Source organism: Cheilinus undulatus, linkage group 12 (assembly GCF_018320785.1).
Source record: "Cheilinus undulatus linkage group 12, ASM1832078v1, whole genome shotgun sequence".
Lineage (NCBI taxonomy): Eukaryota > Metazoa > Chordata > Actinopteri > Labriformes > Labridae > Cheilinus > Cheilinus undulatus.
In genome coordinates this window covers 17,562,238-17,583,528 of record NC_054876.1, presented here as the reverse complement: position 1 = coordinate 17,583,528, position 21,291 = coordinate 17,562,238, and the positions used below count along the sequence as shown (strand labels likewise).

At 40.6% G+C, this 21,291-nt stretch overlaps 1 protein-coding gene across 2 annotated transcripts in view; it reads left to right on the top strand.

Moving 5' to 3' along the window:
• The window catches only part of LOC121519335 (E3 ubiquitin-protein ligase RNF43), a 170,717-nt gene that overhangs the window by 109,590 nt on the left and 39,836 nt on the right, over positions 1 to 21,291 (top strand). For both annotated transcript variants that reach the window (XM_041802231.1, XM_041802229.1), the window contains exon 2: positions 2,896 to 3,009. In XM_041802231.1, coding sequence (XP_041658165.1) covers positions 2,896 to 3,009 — 114 coding nt within the window. The remainder of the gene's footprint in view (positions 1 to 2,895; positions 3,010 to 21,291) is intronic.

Sequence of the window (21,291 nt, the reverse complement as noted above, 5' to 3'; positions counted from 1 at the left end):
TTGGATGAATGTTGGAATTAGGGATGCACGTGATTAGCCAGCTAAACAGTAAATCACGTGCTGCCTTGCTTCCGCAGTGCTCTTTAGTCTGATATAAACAACAGCTAAATGATTGCACTGATAGCATTTTGTGGGAACTGCGTGGTTTAGCTCTATTTTGATGTAGAAAATGGGGATAAAGTTGTCCAGAGGTGAGGATTTTCAGAACAGGAATGTGGAATGGTAACCTGCAAAGAGGACTGAAGGCTGACAGTGCTAATAGCTATGTTTACATGGACCACTTGCAATCAGAAAAAAACACCTTGTCTGAATAAAGAAGCCTCATATAAACACTTCATTCAGACTAAACTTAATAAACTCCAATCCGGTACCCTTGCAAAGCAGATGGATACGCCCGTTTCCTTGTTTTTCACTGGCGAATCCATCTTGCAAAGCTCCCATTTGAACCGTTTGAGCCCGGTTAGAAAGTGACAGGACCAAGCAAGCCTCTCAGCAACGAGAGGCAGTACTTTCAGGTGCAGCAGAGTCATGATGTAAAGAAGCAGCAGCAAGAGCTGGTGCAGTTATGGAGGAAGAGATTAGCATGGATGCTGCCAAAGCGTCAATTTTATCAGAACTTGACAACATTTCTTCGTTAAAGAAGAACAAAGAACAACAGTGAGTTGTTTTCTTTTCAAAAACGACAAAAGTCGAGCACTTACATGTCTATAGTTGCCATGTTTAGCTCGACAGTGGCTACGTCAGGTGTTTTGTTGCTCTGATTGGCCTGTAGAGATGTGACAGACAGAACGTTCATCCAGTCACACTCCGAGTTTTTTTCAAAGCCTCTGCCTTTTCTCAAATGTTTCCTATTGAAGCTTTCCCAGGTGGATGTGTGAAACACATCCATCTGGCGTGTCAGGTTACCAATCCAGCTCATTTGGAAAGAAATTTCATCCTGATTAAGAGAGGTGGTTCATGCTGATACGAATCAGCAGCTTAAAAAAACACTTGTCTGATCATCTCTCCTTGTTCGGGGTGACTTTCATCTTACTGCACATGTCTGCTCCAACCAACATGATGTTTTTCAGCATTGCTATCTCTGGAATAGACAGAAAAAAACCCTGACAGACACACAAGAGAGTAGAACAACCCAATATTTCTGTGGTGACGCCAGTTTCTTTAGAACAAAGGAGTAGAAGAGGAAGAATTAGATTTTTTGATTTTGTGGTCCTTGCACTCCTTGAAAAAGAAAACATTTTGGCCCATACATCCTGACAAAGACTTTCTTATGGGTAGTTTCTTATGTGTGATTGTTTATATCCATATAATACAGGCCCCCCTCCTCAGTTATTGTGGCCTGCTAGTCAGTCTCAAATAACAGTATACTGTAAACATTAAGAAAACATAGCATGACAAATTCTGCCATGAAAAGTTTTGAAATAGAAATATTTCTGTGGTGTTTAGTCAGACTGGAAGCTGATACCAATGGCATAGGCATAGGGGCTGTTTCATCAGAACCGGACCACATTTCTGTATTAGACAAAGAAAAAACTAGAAAAGCACTTGGAGAGCTCAGACCTCTGCCATTAGCCTTATCTCCCAATAGTGAAGAGTCCTTTAAAAAATTCCTGAATCCAGACGGTGATCTGGATCACTCCCAAAATCTAATCAGTTCTTCCTTATGCCATTTCTGACATTTCCTGAAAATTTCATCAAAATCTGTCCATAACTTTAAATGCTGATATAAATTCTTATTCTTATGCAACTCTCACAATTTGTCCCTCTGGCAGTGAGAATAAAATATATGTGAGTGACTACCATTGCTCATCCCTGATATAATACTTGTCTTGTAGTCAAGACCACACTATCCAAGATCAAGACAAGATCAAGACTTTTGGGAGTCAAGACCAAGTCAAGGTTGAGACTGAGAGCAAGATCATAAAAATCAACTTTTAAAGACTGCACATGACTTGAAGTAATTTGTTGTTTTCGCACGGGCCTCTGCTTTTTTATCACATTAATGATGCAGAGGAATAGCACATCAGTGGTGGTCTTGGTGGAAAGTCCTGAGTCCAGCCCAGTCTGAGATGTAGACAAGTCAGTGTAAAGATACTCTCGATCCCAAGACAAGATATTCAAAACATGGTATCATAACCTGTCTCGAGACCAAGACCATTCTTGAGTACTTCAGCACAACATAATACATTTGCAAACAAGGTGTTTGGAGTGAAGTTTCTGGGGTGGTTGGTTGGTGCCCCATGTACAAGGCAGCCTGGGTTCAGGTCCGGCCTTTAGCTCTTTCATTGCATGCCATTCCCACCCTCTTATCCCTGTTCAGCTCTCTTCTATCTCTCCAATAAAGACCAAAGACACCCAAGAATTAATCTTTAAAAAGTGACGTTTCAAGTGCAAAGGAGAGAGAGAGAGAGAGAGGGAGTCACAGCCTTCGGTAGTCAGTCAACCATTAAAATGAACTGAATGCACAGAAAAAATTCCACAAATAGAACCTGAACTACAAACATTTTTGGCGGAGGAAAGGATTCAGTCATGATAAAGACAGCATGAGCTTTTTTAACATGTGTTCATTTTTGATGAAAAAAATGGACTCAGTGAGCAAAGGCCTTAAACCCACAATATGAGGTGAGATGGGATGACCCCTTCTTCCACCCCTGCTGCCAAACTGTTGTGTCATTCTGTGGCAACATTGCCCTCATTAGCATTCAAAAACAGTGTCTAATTGTTAAAACTGCTGATTATCCTTATTTTCTACACTTAACTTATGAAGAAGAAACATCAAATATTGTAGTTAAGATATTTTTAATGTATTTTAATAAGAGCTGCAGACTTGATATTCAGGAGTATTGTGCATCTTTCTCTCTTCATATGTAACCTGTTTTCCTCTCTTTTTTGCAGTATCACCCTCTGTCTCTGTGCAACACGAGTGAGGATGAACGACAAGACAGCGACTTCATCACCATTGTCAAGCTGGAGCACAGGGTCCCCCGCTGTCTGCCGCTGCTCGATAAGGTACACATCACACACTTTTTTACACACTTCATGCATTCTTCTGATTTGAACCCTCTGAGAAACTCCCCTCTTTGTGACCCCGTCCCCTCTCAGACAGATAAACCCGGCTGCCATCTTGTCTCCTTTCCAGCACCTCTTCCGCTCTTGGACTCAGACTTTAAAGACGAGACGGTTTAAGGGGGAATTATTTGGCCGGGGCTCGGTGTTTTGTTCAGGACGATGATCTTTCAGAGAGTAGGGAAGGAGGGGAGGGGGGCTTAGCTCAGCGCTGCTATGTCGCAAGTGGCAGTGAGCCCTGGCTTTGGATGTGAGGCTTTCAAGCCCCAGCTGTCACTGGTCCGATCCCCGCCAGCCAGCCAGCTAGAACCAGACACTCGCTGCTCTCCATTTCTTCTTCCCTCTAATATGAACGCAGCTCCATTCATTCCATCCACACCGCTTCAGATGTACGTGCAATGAAGTTGACCTAAATCCCCCGTGTGTTTAAGTATTCTACCATGCACATGCACACGCAGGCTGGCATATCCGAAACTTTAAAGCAGCATGATTTAAAACGGCTGCTATTTTCTGCCTGTTTTTCAAGTGGTGACAAATTAGCAGGCAGGAGTATAGTCAGGCTGCTGCCTTTTTTTAGCCTGTGTTTTCTTTTCCCCCTAATTTAAAGCCATGTTTAGGAGCTGCCCGCCATGGCGAGGATGTAGAGACATTCCCACACACTCTCCCGCTCCTTTTCTTCCTCCTCCTGTCGCTCCTTTACTGGGAAGCAAACCAAGCAGGCCAAAGGGGGGAGGCTGTCACTCAAGGCTGACTCCCAGAAAACAGTTCTGATTAAAAGCCTTAATGGCAACACTATGTTGTGCCATAAACAAAACACAGTCTCTCCCTCTAACCCTGGAACAAAAGGATTCCGAGTGTTTTCTCCCTCCCTGCAGATCATCTTTGAAATCAGGAGGAGTGAAGGAGGCAGAGAGGGGAGGAGAGGGGGAGTCTTCTAGTTGTTTTGGTTGTCTGGAAAGTATGTGTTGCAATAAACTCCTCTCCAGCCACCTGCATCCTCGCTTCCTCTGTGAGATTCAAAGCGTTTTGGTCTTGGTGGATTTATTAGGGATTCATCATGCAGCTGTTGAGCTGTTCGCTCTCGTCTCGGCCTTTTGAAGACGATGAATCAGACAGTTAAGGGATGTGCGCTGTTGGGTCAGCCCTGCTCCCTGGATGGGACTTGTTTACAGTTTTTAAGTCTGACTGCAGCCCGCCCCACTGATCTATAGATACTCCAACGGCCACAGAGGGTTCGTGTTGCACCGCACACACTCAGAATAGACTGTAAAGCAAACAAAGTGAAGCTCCAAACCTTGGAGGATAAGGTTTCATTGTTGTCCTGTGTTTTTATTTTGGTTTTCAGACACTCTTATCCTCTGCAACATCGTGAGCAAGCAGGGAGATTCCTCTGCAACTCTTTATCCTGTCTTTCTAAAGCTCTTTTGTTTTAATGAATGGATCTCTCAGTATCCTGGAACAGCCTGGAAAGTTCAAGTTTATCTCATCTTTCAAGTCAAAGAAACACTTCAGTGTTCTTGATGCCCTTTCTTACTTCATAATTTTAGAGCAGCCTTACACTAGAACGTCCCTCGGGAATCATAAATCCCCATCTCATCTTCATTTTATCACTCTCACTTTTTAAGTAATACCCATAACAAGAATTTGTGCTTCAGGCCTGAACAATCATCCTTTCCTGGTTTGATCTGCACTGCTGCAAACCTCTCACCTACTTTAAGAGATCTGTATCAAATCAGACATTTACTGTATGAGAGTGAGGTTCTGTTACCTCAGTTCTGCTATGATGTAACTTCAAGAATGATATTATTAATCACTGCTCAAAACGAGTAAAATTTACTGTTAGTTATATGGTCAAGGACTGAGTTAATGAGTTACTGCATTAGAAGAGTATCTATCTACTTTGGAAAATAACAATCCTGATGACATGTGAAAGTTACATTAGGGCAGAAAGTTAAAAAAAAAGCAGGAAAGTTTGTACATTAAAGCTCTAATTGGATCAGTATACTGCAACTATCAACAGAATATTTATTCATACATTGAGTCTGAAGTGATTTTCCTTTTTCAAAGGTTGACCAATTTGCTGGCATGGAGGCATCGATATCACAAATAACTTGCAGAACTCCTCCTACATGTCTAGCTAGATGAGGGGAGTCCTGAGGAGTCCGAGGCTATGAGGCTAGCAGCACCCGTTTAAATGAAGCTAAGTGTTAGTTAATGCAGGACACGGTAGTCATACACCCAGCTGTGATCAGCTGACAACCAACTGATGCCAATTCTCACCTCACCTCCCAGCTCTTTTTCTCAACACAGCAGTGTATTTAAATATGGCCTACTTCTCACTATTCCCTACTTACATTAATGCTGATACACCACGCTGCTGCTGCTTCTGCTGGCAAAGCTTCACCTCGTCCACCCCAGCCTCCTCCTTTATAGCAGAAAGCTTGTTGCATCCTCATATTGAGATAAATGCTACTATGGATTAATGGCTATTTAACTATTTGTATTGTATTCAAAACTTTTTGTCATTAATGCATCTGTACATATTGGGGCTTTCTAGCCATGCACTCCCTAAAAAGTCATAGCATGCCATATGACTAACCCAAGGAGCATCTTTTGAGCAGAGCTTTCTCTGCCAAGTAAAACTGTACAACCATTTTACAATAAAATTATTAAATGTGTGACAAGAGGGTTCCTGAATGAACAGCTTTTCTGTCTTGTTTATTCGTAAACATTCTTTTCATGGAAACTGTGATACACTATCAACCACATAAACATTGGGGAGTAAGCAACAGAGTAATGATGTGTTTTTTTGCGAATGAGTTCGCTCTTTTAAATGAACCTGTTTGAGAGCCAGTCTCCTTTCCTCCGTATTTGTCATTATTCAAAACATATGCAAAATGTCAAACTGGTACTTAGAGCTATTTGGGAGCCAAAATACCAGCTCTTCTTACTGAGCTGTGCCAGTTGATCTGAATCTTTGAAAGAGATGGATTTCCCCCAACGCACCAGTCGTGAGAATGATTCCTGGTCTCTGTAATTTTGTGTTGTGCCCCCCCCCCCGTATGCCCAGTCTCTTTCAAGCTATCCTATCTGAATAAAATAAAAAATAATCGCAAAAAAAAGACCTGGATTTCCGATATCAGCAAGCGAGGTGGAATGGACACAGGCTGTGAAAACAAGCAAGATCAGGGTTTACCATCAACATTTTACCTTGATATCAGTCTATTAAGTGCTGGCTTACAGATCCTGGTGCTGTCTTGATTGCCTGTTTGGGTGGAGATGACCCTTTTTGGTTTGCTGAGCTAATGTGAGCTACACTGGCATTGGCTCTGTGTCGACTGGTATAGTTGAATCATTTAAGGGCAACATTTAAGGATAAATTCTGCAAATTTTCATCCTTGAAACTCATTCCATGTTTGCTTTGGACTGGTCTCAGAATGCGCATGAGTGCTGGAAGCGACGCTAGAGTTCATGCACCTTCTGGTACAACTTCTACTGAATATGGAAGTGCCTTTGTTGTATATTTTTTTAATTGAATGGAGTCCTCAATTCAAAACATGAAGTAGTATTGAGAGGGAGGCCATGGAGGTGGGTGGCATTGAGCAATGTTGGTCTTAGCTTGCTTGGAATGCTGAGTCTGGGGGGATCCATGATACAGAAGTGAGTATTGGCAGCCTCCATAAAATGTTTCAGTTATCGTAATTAAGAATTTCTATGTCTTTGTAAACTTAGGAAATATTTAGGATTCTGTAGACCATGATTAAAAATATATATAACAAAAATAATGGTCCCTTTTTAAATTAACATTGATATTTCAATGCAGAAATTGTACATTTTGTATATTGAAGAACAACAGATGAACTTGAGGGCCAATGACCTTGACCTTTGACCTACTACATCCAACTCTAACCAGGTCATCATTGAGTCAGAGTGGACATTAGGACAAAGTTTGAAGAAAATCCCTTAGTCTGTACATAAGAATGACCCCTATACTTTACTGGAGCAGTTAACTGATATTTTATCATTTATTTTCTTAGTTCTAAATTTCATTTTATTCTTATTCTACATTTTCATGCTTATTTGTGATCTATTTTTTAAATGCACTCTGAAAAAATGTATCTTAAAAAGTTTATAAGAAAATCAAAAATCCCCAGTCCTCTATACCACTTCCTACCACTGCTTTCCTGAATGAAACAGTTTTCACTTCAGTGGTTTTACATCATTACAGATCACAACACAACACAAACAGGCAGTGGGCTTTCCCTGCCAGCGTGCTGTAAACGTTCCCTTGTTTTTCTTTACCCAGTCTGTGTTTTCTGTCTGAAGTTCTGACAATGTTCAACGATCAAAACATGACTCAAGAGAAACAGCATCCTAGCTGTGCTGGGCGGGTTCTTGTAAACTAAACATCAGTCTGATTTAACTTTGACTTAAATCTGTAATCTGATCTTTAGAACACATCCAGCAGGTTGTCTTCCTCTTCTGCTGCAGCTCCATCAAACTCCATCAATGAGAATTTTTTTTCTCAGTGATGGAGTCTCTGGCCCGTGTCTGAACTTGTCGACTCTCTCAGAAATCCTTTTATTGATTCTGCTGCTCTCAGATGAAAAGGCTTTTGGCCTGATTGTGCAGTAATCCTGTTTGCTTAAACTGTGTGTATTTATGTGTGTGTAATAAGATCAAATTACTTTAAGAGTGCCTCCTTAAACTTAGCTCAACCTTGATAAATGAGGCTGATTAAAGAGGAGTCATTTTAGGAGAGACAAAGTATGTTATGGGAGTGTAGAGGCGAATCCCATGGAAGGTTCTTATCTTTAATTCAAGATATGAATGATTTAAGTGTGATAACATTGCAAAATAACAGTTCTTCAGGGAGTATTGTGAGAATCTGGGATTAAATTGCATGTTGAGAACTTTCTTCACTGATGTGTCCATGCATTTGTCAAATAACTCCTGTTGAGAAATGCTCAAAATCAGGGTACCCTGAACTTTAGCAATGGAAACTTGAAAATGCTCACTTCTGTGTGTAGCTTGTGAAGGGTCAAACTAAGAGTTTTCAGGATTCTGAATCAGTTGCATATGTTGTTTTGCTCATAAAAAACATTCTGTTCCCACTCATTTCGAACCCTGTTATGGTGAAAACAAATGTTGCCTGTGCTTGTATGTTATAAAGTAAATTTATGGGTTTATTCAGTGATGTATTTGCCATGCTGACTACATATTATTCAGTGGTAACTGTTGTTGTTGGTAAGCATTCAAAGTGAGTGAGGGGGTTTTTGAGTGTCAGGTGTAAAATATGTCCAAACCATTCCGTGATCAGACACAATCAACTCCATTTTAAATAATATTCATCCATCAACATGTTACAGTAAGAAGATTGAACATTTGATTAGTAAATTTTATCTGGGGTTTGAGAATTATCCCTTTTTTGTGAATACTGCAGTCACATGTCTCAAGGTCAAACTTGACGGCACCTTTTGTCTAGGCCTTTTCATCTCTGCCTGGACACCACCGACGGTTTTTGGGCCCTTTGGACATCCACATCACGACCATCAAAAATAGACAGAAAATATCAGTGAACAGACAGGTTGACAAGGGTAACACAGGCCATACATTAGTGCAAAGTAGAGTGATCATTCACACATAAAATGAGTTACATGTTAAAGAATATAATGTCCACCTTTCCCAGTACTTAGTATACTGTTCAGCCCGCAGTCTTAGGGTGAAGGTCAGTTTCTCCATACGTTGTAGCTCGTTAACAATGATAACCCAGTCATTCCTTGATGGCAAATTTATCTGCAGCCATTTCCGTGTAATGGCCTTCTTACTTGCAGCCCAGAGCACTTTATAAAGATAGATATCCTGGGCCATAAGTCCAAAAAACGATTTTACCCAAATACAGTGTAATAAAAGAAAAGTCGACTTCTAAACCAAAAATTGACTGAATTTCTCCAGCAAGTTCTTGCCAATAAGGTTGAGTAAGGGGGCAGGCCCAGAATATGAAAGTGATCTGCCATTGTCTGTCCACATTGTATCCAACATTTATCCTGTCCCTGAAAACCCTGCTGTTTAGATTTCAATCTGAGAGTCACAAAAAGTCTTATTATGTTCTTCCAGCAGAATTCCCGCCAGGCTCTGGAGTTGGTGGTCTTAGCTTGACCCTCCCATCAGTTTTCCAGACATCATCAGATATCTCCAGGCCAGACTACCCTCCCATTCCTGCTTAACCTGGAGAGTAGAATGATTATTAGAGTGTTGTAGTCTTTTATAAATTTGTGATATTGAATATTTACTGTCTTTAGCTTTATATGCATCTGTAAATATACTGATCAAAGTGGATTCCCAATTGTCTGTTTGTTTGATTTCCTTGTTGAAGAAGTCTCTGACCTGGAAATACCTGAACATATCCTCTCTTCCCAGTCTGTATGATTAAGAGATGTACGCAAAAGACTGTAGGCTGTCTTTATTGGCAATAGTGCAGTAAGCTGTAATACCATTGTGTGCCCACTGCCGAAATCGCTTATCTAGACCTGATGGTTTAAACTCTGAGTCATATGTCACCCATTTCAATATTTTTAAATGTTTCTCGAGATGGAGTTTTTTACAGGTGTTAAACCACACCTTAAGGGCAATCCTGGTCCAACATCATCTCATTTAATTTAAACTGCAATTAATCTCAAACAACATTCAAAATAAGAAACGAACCCTTTGACAGTCTCAGTGTTAATACAGCAGCACAGCCTGTGATGACAGGACACCAAAAAAGCAGTGTCATTACAAACAAAATTAATCCTGTAAATAAACCATCAGATCAGATTAGATTAGATAAGTTTTAAGAGTGCAGCAAAATCCAGCCATCTCTGTGAAGTTGCATACAAATCAAACAAAAGCAGACACTCATGCAGGGGTCAGCAGCAGGGCAACACTATAAGAAGATGATGGGAGGAATGTTGAGGAAACTTTCTGATGTGTCGAGCTTTATTCATGCATGGTTGGTTTGTTCACTTACAGGTTAAACTCCTCACTGAATAGCTAGATAACAATGAATGAAAAAGGCAATTACTGTAAATACTCCTACTTTGTTTAGCACATGTTATAAAAACTAGTCTGATTAGTCAAGGAGTGGTCCCAGTGGCAGGAAGTGTTCAAAAACAAGGGAAGCCCACTGAAGGAGAAATTAATCATGGTTGTCATGATGATGTTTTTGTCCCCTGGTGTCTGTCGGAGGGGACTCTGACCTCAGGTTATTCCTGCCTGATGTTTTTAAGCAGAGACAGGGGCTGGAAATGCCATGGCAGCTGCTTTTGGCTTCTAGTCCCTCAGTAGCCGAGTCCAACGTCTCCAGTTCATCAGAGACGAGTCGAGGAGGAGGAACACAGCGAACATCTGGAAAAAGAGGGAACATTTCAGCTTTTCAGAGCAAATGTAAAAAGCAGCAGGTACACAATGGACATGCATGACCTGAATGAAATACTTCAGTGTTCAGGGCTTTTGCTTTTTGTTTCTCCCAAGAAAATTCATTATTTGAGCGTCCATGCCAGACTGATGCACAGTAAACTCTCTGAAACTTTCATCCTCTATTCAAAGCTGGACAAAGTTTTCCAGCCTTTTTCAACAACAATACGCCCGAAAAATGCTCTCAACATGTTTATGATACTTTTCAATCTGACTTATTTTAAAATTATACAGTCTCTATTTTTGTAATGATGAATAGGATCAAACAGTACTCAAACGCTCTAAGTTTACCATGCATTTAATGCCATGCATTTAATTTTCCATTCAAGATGAGTCGACCTTGTTATTTCAGGATAAAAACTACTGTTTTTTATCTAAATATCTTGAGACAGCTATTTATTATCACGAGAAAAACAATGTTGTTACACTTAAATAACAAAATAATTATTGTAAAATCTGGAATAAAGCATAGGCCATACAGCTAAATAAGGCAATCTAAGGTGTGGGTCAGTAGCCTTCAAGTTGTGTTAATTCAACAATTCTACTATAGACTCTTATGGGCTCTGTGACAAAAATGTCCATTTATCATATCACTGGTGCAAAAGCATTCATCAGTTCTTGCAGGGGGGAGTACAACCTGAATGCACATAAGCATTTTGTAACCTTGCAAAGCAGATGGATCAGCCAGATTCTACCTCTGTCATAAGGCAAACCATCTTACAAAGCTCCAATCTGAAACAGCTGTGCCAGTTCTAGACCTGACCAATCAGCATCATGTGAGGAGAACAAGGTGGCAGCTATATACAGGTGTGGTTTAGTTGTATTGCAAGCTGGTGGATATGGCTGTATGGATGTGGCTATAGTATTGTATAGAGGCAGTTTGATAAGAACTGTGCCATATTTTTTATTAAAACAAGCTTTTCTTGGCAGAGAGGATGCCTTTGCTGGCCTCAGCATGGGTATTTTCCAGCAACAAGCTCCACTGTTCATAAACTACGGCAGCACCTGTCTGTCAAGCTCAGGTTACTACCTGAGCTGTGCATGCCTACAACCTCATTTTTTCTTGTCGCTCTGATTGGCCAGTAAATGTTACTGACGGAACGTTTGTCCAATTACCCCTGAGAAGTTTTTGAATAGTTCTGCCCATCCCAAATGCTTGGTAAGGGAGGTTTCTCAGATAAATGTGAAATATACCCTTTGCCAATGGTTCTCAAAGTTTGTACAATCATACATAATTATGACAACTATACAAAAGCTTAAGTTACTATAATGTGTTTCAAAGAGGCTATTTTATATAAATATGGATATGTTGTGCCTTGAGATTTTGGCTTGATCTTAGGTGTGCCTTAGACTAAATGTGTATATTTGGTCCTATGCACCTATGCAATATGTATGTGAAACAATCTATCTGCCATGTCAGGTTAGTACTTGCTGGCTAGGGAAGGGTCATAATTCTCTTCATCTTCTCGGCTGGGCTTAGAAAAGTGCTCCCAGACTCTGTGGCAAGTCCATTTAGTTAAATCAATTAATTAAATGTTGACATCCACAGTGAAATCAGGAGAATAAAAGTTAATTAGCAGAGTAAACAAGCAGACACATAGTTATATTATGATGCATTCAAGGTCAGCTCAGTAAATGACAATTAGGTGAGTCTAAGTGAAATATCATACTATTTTCAAACATAACAAAGAAAAATAAAATTTAATTTTTGGCCAGAAACATGAATAAATGCAGCTGTAAAGATTATCCATCATAAATTTGAGGTCTTGGTTTCTGCTAGTCTCAAAGCAATCTTCTAGACAGCCAGCCTGATACTTGGAAAGAGCGATACCTCTAAAACCGTTGCATGCCTGCAGACATTTCTTTCTAGTCTTAAAAGCATAGAAAACACCTCGGCATTCATGCTATTTCCAGCATGAGATAAAACTGAAAATCATTTTTTTCCCCTGAGCACAAGGTAAGAGCCCTTTATCCCCGAGTGTCATATTCCTTCTGATCTGCATCAAATCACAGCTGTGATCCTTTAATCTTGAACACAGCCGCTTCAAAAGTGATGTCAAAGTAGCTCTGGGCTTATCTTTCTAATGGGTACGCTTATTATTGCTGCACCCATTAAAGATCCATCCACTTCTTAACTGTCTCTGTTTTTCAGATAAGTCCTCCCCGTGGCACTGTGCATACCATTCCTCCACTCTTCAGAAAAAAACAAGACGAATACGTTTTTTGTGCCTGTTTGACCCTGACGACACTGTTCTCCCTCCCATTTCCTCTGCAGCTAAAGTTAGAACCATACTCACTATATCAACGTGAAGATAACTCAGGAGGAAGCACTCAGCTTTGAGTCCAGCAGCCTAATGACGGTCTTTTCCTCATGCAGAGCTCACATTATGCTCCTCACAGTCAATGATGTCATTGTGGTCTGATTAGTCCGTCTCTAAGGGGTTATTTCGGCTTTTTATTAGGATATGGATGGTGCTGTAACCATGGAGGTATTTTCCTTAGTCACTGTTCTCTTTTTTCCATTCATGACGATGCAGATATTAAAAGTGAAGGCATGCTCACAGGGGCTTTAATAAAGCCATACAATGGGCAGCTTTGTCAGACAGATCCCCTAAACATAACATAACAGCTCCGGGTGCAAGGTGTTAAGATCAGCTACCGTCTCTTCTCTCTTCCTGGGATGTTATGACGCAGTTGATGCTGGTCATAGTGGTATGCATTTGCAGATAAGTCCATACATGTGTGCTAAATGTGTTTAAAATGAAAATGTGTGGTTGTGAATACTAAGCATGTTTTGAATTAAGCCTAGTGTGTAGAGCCCCCCTTTTTTAAATCACAGGGCTTCAAAACTATTAGGATCGTAAAATCCCAATATTTCCAGATTCCAGAAGCTGTATTTATTCTTTAGGTGAAATGTGTGACAGAACAATACTTGAAGAAGAGCTGTAGAGCTGCAGAGATGTCATGGCCTATAGGTCTTGCACTTTGATGTAAAACATCATGTTTGGGGGATCTTGTAGTCTAGTAACCTGACATGCCAGATAGACTTTCATATCTCCATTGCATTAATATTTTCACTAGGGGTGACCCGGAATAGTCGGTGATTCGACGATTCGATTTGGAGGAGTCTGATTCGACTATGAACCTCATAGTCGAATGTTGTTAAGTAACCAAGATCGTACCATTCTGACGACATGGGGCTGCTAAGCCTTTTTTTCCGTTGCTGGTCATTGGCCGGTAAAAAGGGCGGAAGTCCAGCAGATAAAAATATAACCGATCAAAATGTCATAAATACTGAACACTTGCATATTATATTTTGTGTAACCTAGAAGATATGTTGCGAGAATGCGTTAATATAAACTAAAAGTTGCCTAATCTTACTACACCCACTGTCCTGCGGTGCTGGGGTTGTTTATCTCCTCAGACGGCAAGCACATGGCAAATTATGTATGCACAATGATGTCAAAGCAAATCTATCTCTCTGCACGTGCTCAGTATTGCTGGGGACTATGCAGGGAAAATGGGAAAGTTTGACCAGAGCTTTCTTGTAAAGCAGAATTTTAATCTAAGTTAAGATTTCCTGGTTAACCAAAGGCTTAATATCATCAGCGGTATGGAGAGATTTTGTGTCATCGCTGCGAGTAATGAAGAGGCTGAAACAAAGGGAACTGTACAGCTGAGTGTCATAAACACTGATGCAGCAGCAGAGAGAGAGAGAGGCCTACACCGGGCAGAGTTGTAGCGGACTTCGATAAACTACCTATGACCAATCCTCATATAAAGTTGGATTGTAGTCAACACAGAATCACATCGTGCAAAGCGGCATGGACCGCTTGGAGTTCATGATGAAGGCTCTGTCTCTCTTCAACATAGCTGGTTGTTAATGCTCTGGATGTCCTGGCTAATTAGTGGAAGTAGTCTTGGATAAGCCGTTAATGAGAGGAGGACTGGACCGAACTATCTGCTGTGGAGCTTGTGTCTTTTCAGGACTAGTCCAAATAAACCAGGATGGTTGGATCTCCAGCTTTAGCAGAGGTTACAGTTATATCATCATGAGGACTGATATTAGCAACTGACGGTAAGACTCATTTTTCATTTGACATGTAGTTCTAACGCAGTGTCCAGGTAAGAGAGCACTTATGTAATGTGTTTGGATGCTTCATTGTTGTTGGTGGAGGATGTTATTTGGCTGTTGTAAGCTGCAAAGTTATGATGGCTGCCAAAGTGCTAGCAGGCTAACGTGTTAATGTGAAGCTAACTGTTGTTGTTTATGAGTTTAACCTGGGCGTATATTATGCAACTGACTGCGTGTGTAAGGAAAAGCACGCAGCTTTCATTTTGATACTTTAAACCACTTTCACAAAAAAATAAGAGAGATATTTATGTGTTTTGCTGCTGTTAATTCAGCAAAATAATGTTAAAGCAAATGTCCAGTAGTTGTTCTAAATGGCCGGAATTCTTGAGGACTGCCGGTCATTTTGACCGGGGACAAAAAAAACTCGAGTGGAAACGCTGTTTGAATATTGGTCGACTAAAGGCAAAATCTGACAAATCAGATTCGAAAAAATCCTTAGTCGAAGACACCTCTATACTTCCCATACATCAGGGAAAGCTCCCATAGAGAGTGTTTAAGAAGTGCAGGACTTTTCAAAAACTTTTTAGAAGGTGAGTGGAGGAACATTCTGTCTGGCACATTCATGACGGGCAACAAGACAAAATGACGTACGTGTACGTGTACGCGTACGCTACTCTTGAGCAGACAGGCTAACGCTGCCGTAGACTGTTAATGGCAGAGCTTCTCTGTGAAATAAAATTGATGCCAAGGCTGGTTGCTTGTTTGCTGCCAAGACAAGCTTTCAGTGTGGCTTTTTGCTCTTGTTTTTATAAGAAATGTGGACCAGTTTCAATTAAACTGCCGCTTTCCTGCTGCTACAGCTGAGCTAATAGCTACCCTGGCAGCAGCTATTGGATACACGAGCAGACCCCACCCATGATGATCCCAAACTCATGCTGAAGCAGACTGAGAGAAGAGTGGAAACATCTTTTCTGTCATGAAGAGCTTTTAGTTTTGCTCTCTGCCCTTGTTTTAATAAAGACACGTTGTCCAGTTCTGACAAAACTGCCGCTGTGGCTAAGTTGGAGCTAACCGCTCCACTAGCAGCCATTGTATATACCAGTGGTTCTCAACTGGTCGGGCATCAGAACTCACCATCACCTTCTTTGGAAATATTATTTCAGAAAATTTCTTTAAAATTTGGACCAGTCAAATTTTTTTAATAAATATTTAACAGTTTGGGCCCCAAATGCAAAAACAAAACAAAACAAAACAAAAAAAAAACATAATTGTACAAAGAAACAGAACAAAACAATCATTGTTTTCATGTTCCCAAGAAAGCTTGGAAATTTGGTTATTTAATGATTATTTTCCTCATTATATTGGGAGAACAAGCCCTGTGATTGAAAGAGGTGGAGATGATTATGTAGAAAACTTGAGATAAATACTGAAATTACTGAAATTTACTTTCCCATCAGGAAAAACTTAAAGTGTTGTTTTCATTCTTTATTACATTCAGAATTGTGGTCAAGGTCCAGTAAAAAATAACACTATACCACAGCTACATCTGAGCTAATCACTGCACTGGAGGAAGCGATGCAAATGGCTTCAAGTACAGTTGATACCCACCCATAGCTACTGCCTTGTTCTCCTTAAATGATGCTGATTGGTCCTAACAGTGCTCAGTTCAGCAGAAATTTATTGGATTGGAGCTTTTGCATTTGCCTGATGACAAACATGGAGTCAGGCAACCCCACCTGCTTTGCAAGCTTAGTAGTCTAGTCGTTATGTCCATTCACTCCATATACTGAAGCTGCTGTCCTCTAAGCAGTATTCAACCCTTTTATTGCATCACAAATAAGTGATTTAAACTGAAATTCTCACAACAAAAGGAAACACTCAGATGTAAATTGGCATGAAAGGAGCAGCAGTAACTTTAAAAACAGACAAGTGCAAAAAATAAAAAATCATTTACATGTATTTTGATTTTAAAGTCTGACCTTTGTCCCATCTGTTAACATATATGAGTCTACACTCTACTGCAGCCAGTCAATAGGGGGAGCTTGAAATGTGTTGGCTTCACTTCTAGTCACTGTCATGCCTTCTGTCTTCTTTTATATAGTCAGCATGCTAATATTAGCCCAACTGTAGCGCCTGGCTTGCTTTGCTTCAGACTTCTTTTTGAGAAAAAAATATTTTTTTTTCTTCATAATAAAAATAAAAACTTTGTAATAGGAGGATGATGAAGCTATTGGATCATACATTAGTAGCAAAATAAAAACGCTGAAGTTCATTTGTATGACATCCTGGGTCACTTTCCACCATTTCAGCGGTCAGCCATGACATTTCAGAGGGCAACACCATGCTCTCACCCACACGCTCCTTATTTCCAGCTGAAACTCTGTCATTTGGGTCCATGTCTGCTGAATTCATCAAGAATTCCTTGACTGAAGTGCAGAGATTTACTCATGCAAAGCATAATATTGTCAGTCAGTGTTTTCTGCAGTCAGCTCAACCTGGAACTAAAAGTTTAACAATGAAAATAGAGCCTCAGATGTCCTGGTTGTGTGTTCAATATCTGCTGTGTTGGATGTCCAAGGACAGAAAAACATGGTGATACGTCTTGTGTTGGTGTCAAACAAACAGGAGAGCACATTCCCATGGGACTGAGCCAAGGAAAACTTTGGACAAGGAAGATCCCGAACTACAGGAATGTCATTCAGTGTTTCATGCACCGGCAGGAATGTTTGCTTTCTGTTTGCTGGGCTCAGATTGTTACTGTATTTACACTTTGCATGTGCCCTCCCTTCACCGTATGATATCTGAGGGAAAGCTTGCTCCATCTGAGGCCACCAGCTGGTTTTGAACTCACAAACATGGTGGGATCTTTGGATAGGGAGCAGAGCGGTTACTGTAAGGCAGCGTACTTATACACAACCTCCGTGCTATGTAGCAGGGATTGGCCAGCAAAGGAACCGGCCTTTATCACCGGGGGAGACCTTTCAGGGAGAGGTCGGCTTTGTGAGCAACTCAGCAATTAGAGGAATACTTCAGGTTTCCATACTCAATAGGAAAGGGCATTCCTCTTTTTTTCAACTCTTCAAAAACAAGTGGTGTGCTTTACATTTTACAGTCATAAGTGGGTTTTTGGGGACTCTGGTTTTAAGAGAAGTGGTAAACAAGGACTAAATTTGTTTTGTCTGGACAGGAGACAGGACACAAATGAAGGGAACTGGGTTGAAGGATTTGGGTTTTGTAGTCATGGTTTGGGCCAGGAAAGAATGTTGATGACGTTTTTGGACCTTTGGAGCAACATTGTTGGTCCACACAAAGATATGGGGAAGGAGAATCAGAGGTTAAAGCAACTTGTTGCCAAGTGGGGGTCATTAAAGGTAGAAAGATGTGTCTTAGTACTCCATCCAGGATGTTCAAAAACAGAAATACAGGTCTCAGATGCTGCTCTTGCAGACCACTACTGTGAGGACAGGAGGTCTGTCAGGACAGAAATACATGCTAAAACTTTCAAAATAATAAATGGATTAAACTTCTGGTTAGAGTAAGGGTCCAGGTTTACATAAGGGTTAGGATACCAAAAGTTAAAAGTAAAAAATCTGACCTTAAAAACCTGATTTAAAAATGTTCAGTAAAGCTGACTGAACAGTCTGCTTACAGGAGAAAAGTTTGACCTCCATGAAAATACTCTTACACAGCTACATTAGCTAAGGTAAGCTTAGCTTAGGTTAGGTTAGCTTAGGTAAGGTAGACTACATAAGCTATGTAAGGTACATAGGTAAGCTAACAAAGCTACACTAGCTGTTTTACATTTGCTTGAGCTCATGTTGCTAAGGTTGGCCATAAGATGAACACGCTTCAGGAAAAATTGGCGAGCCTGCTATTCTCTAGATCAGGGGTTTAAAGTGTGGGAAAGTGAGCAGCCTCCTTCAAGAGAAAAAAATGATTTAAAAAACTATATTTTCAAACATTTATGTCTCATCTTTAAAGATTTTTTATTTTAATTTTTTTCTATAATTTTGATATTTTGGTCTGCATGTGTTTTTAAACAGCCATAGGCAATCAGTTATTTGGTTTAAGTGATGAACTTACAGCCAATACTACCTGTTGTTAATACTCTATGCTCTAATTTAGTGAGATCTATGAGTTTGCATCTATAGAGTTGATGCAGGATTGCATAACTGCAGATCCTCCACCCTCAGCTTTGCCTGGTACTCACTTTTGATCATTGTCGGTGCCAAAAACCTGCACTTACACAGGCTTTCTTAGAGTTTAGATGTTAGATGTCTCAGTTACCTTCAGTGACCAAAATTCTTTCTACTTTTGCCACTTTTCCCCTGGATTGGTCACTAGACTTAGTGCTTTTGTCTCAATATGACCCCAGGGTTTACACAGCCTTTAGTCATTAGCTTGTACATCTTTGCTAATCAAACTTTGCGGCCACTGAGCATCATCAGGGCCAATGCAGGAAAAACCTAACTTTACTAGTCAACTCTACATTAACTGTAAATCCGTCCAATTTGCCTCAAGCACATATATATATATATATATATATATATATATATATATATATATATATATATATATATATATATATAAGTTAGCGAAGCAAATGACCTTTTTCTGGTTTATGTTTCCGCGCCTCCCCTGAAGTCCTGTGGTGCCCCCAAGGGGAGGCCTGCCACACACTTTGAAAACCACTAGCCTGGATTCTCCATGCTTGGGACACATGTATTAGGCACATACAAGTGGTGCTTGGAAAATCAAGCTGTGACGCTGCCAAGACATGGTCACCCTGCTTCTAATCTGAAATAAGTCTAACCTCTAACAAAGCCCTTAGTCTAGCAAAGCATAGAATTCTGGGGTGGCCAGTAAGATTCTTAGGTTGGCCAAGGTCAACCCCTGGAAAGACCCTTGCTAACAAACTGTCAAAGTAAGACACCTGTAATGAAGACCCCAGGTCATTTTTTATCAGGATTCTATAATCAATTTGCATCAGATCGAATCAAATCTGTCCCCATCCTTGTATAGTTAAAGGAATCACTAAATCAGATTGTAGCCTGTTAACTGAGATTCCAGTCTAAATGTCTTGATACCCCAAGTTCCATTAAAACTTAAAACATTTTTCTGTCAAATATTTTCAGACTCTTTCTTTTATCTTTATTGTATAGGAAAGGTAGAATTTAGCCTTTTTAGTCCATTAATGCCTGGCATCCCTGCAGCAGTTTAGCCTTCCATTCAAGCCGCAGCAGTTACATCAAAGGAAAATGGCGCCATACTAATCTGATCATACATTTATAAAACATCGTCACAGCCCAAAGCTGCTGTAAACACTAAGCATACTGATGTGTATTGTTGATAAATCACACACAGTTCAACCAGTCGCCTTTGAACTGCAGGTTTTCTAGTTCATAGGATCACAAGACGCAGGGACTTGAAAGACTTGAAAGGTCGGCAAGGCCTGCAGGTCACAGCTTAACAGATGTCACCTTGACCTGCGGCATTGTTGTCGTTCAGCTCTGTTCACTGCTGTCATCACTCTGGCAAACGACGTGTGACTGATTTGCAGAGGGTCTGCTCCTCAGCTGCACTCCCTCCACTCATCCCGTCACCTTAAAGAGGTGGAAAATTCTGAAGGTGCGTGCGTTACTCCTGCGGCATCCGTCGGGATATTTTCAGTGTAACACGCCCCAGCTGTGGCCGCAGCTCTCATCCACATGTCCTCTCCTCTCTGTTTCCCGCAAGCGTTGCTAAGCTAAACATTGACTCTGAGCTGATGGCAGGGTGAGCTCTCCTCCCCACATGTTCATAAAACCTGGAAGATGTTTTGTTTGCTTTGAGATGCTGCCTCTCTTTCCCAGCGACTGGCGATTAGCAGCTTGTTGCTCCCCCTTTCTCACGTTTCTGCTCTTCCCTTTTTCTCTCCCCTCCCTGAAGTGACACTGTGTTCTCTCTCTGCATACTTACTGTAGACACGTCAGGCTAACACAGTCCTCTCTGATTTGGCAGTCCAATTTGAACTTGTCGACAGCCTCGGCTTTGCCACAAAACTTTTATACACAAACAGTGAGATGTCTACAGTGCTGCTCGGTGGGAAGTAGCTCGCAAAAATAGAAGCTGTTGGAATATCACCTGCATGTGTGCATGTCAGGATTGCAGAGTATGCCTCACTTCACGAGATCTGGATAGTTTTTCCCCCTATATCTCAACTTAAAGCCAAGAAATCATTTTTTTCAGTTTGGCCTTTGCAATAATTTAAACAAATTATAGGTGTATTCTTTACTAAACTACCATATGCTACACAGTAATTCATCACAAACAACCAATTATGCCATTATGTTTATTCATTTCAAATGTGTAATTTGTGCCAACACTATATGGATGAAAGTATTTGGTTGCCTGGCCATCACACCAACAGGAACTGTGATGACATTGTATTCAAATTAGGCCTGTTTAACGCTTGTGATTAATCCAGAAAGCTTGATGTGTTAAAAAAAATAATAATGCAATTTAATCATATGACTAAGTTTGACCACAACTTACTCCCGTAGTCCTCCTGCGTGGGTGTTTACATCACTGGGGTGAAAAGGTTAAAGGCAGGTCAAATGTAGCCAGCAGTGATGAGTGAGGAGACAGACCCAGGTCTGCTTCACGGCAATTTTTGATTTAAAAAGCTGCGTAATGGAAGTCTGGATGAAACAAAA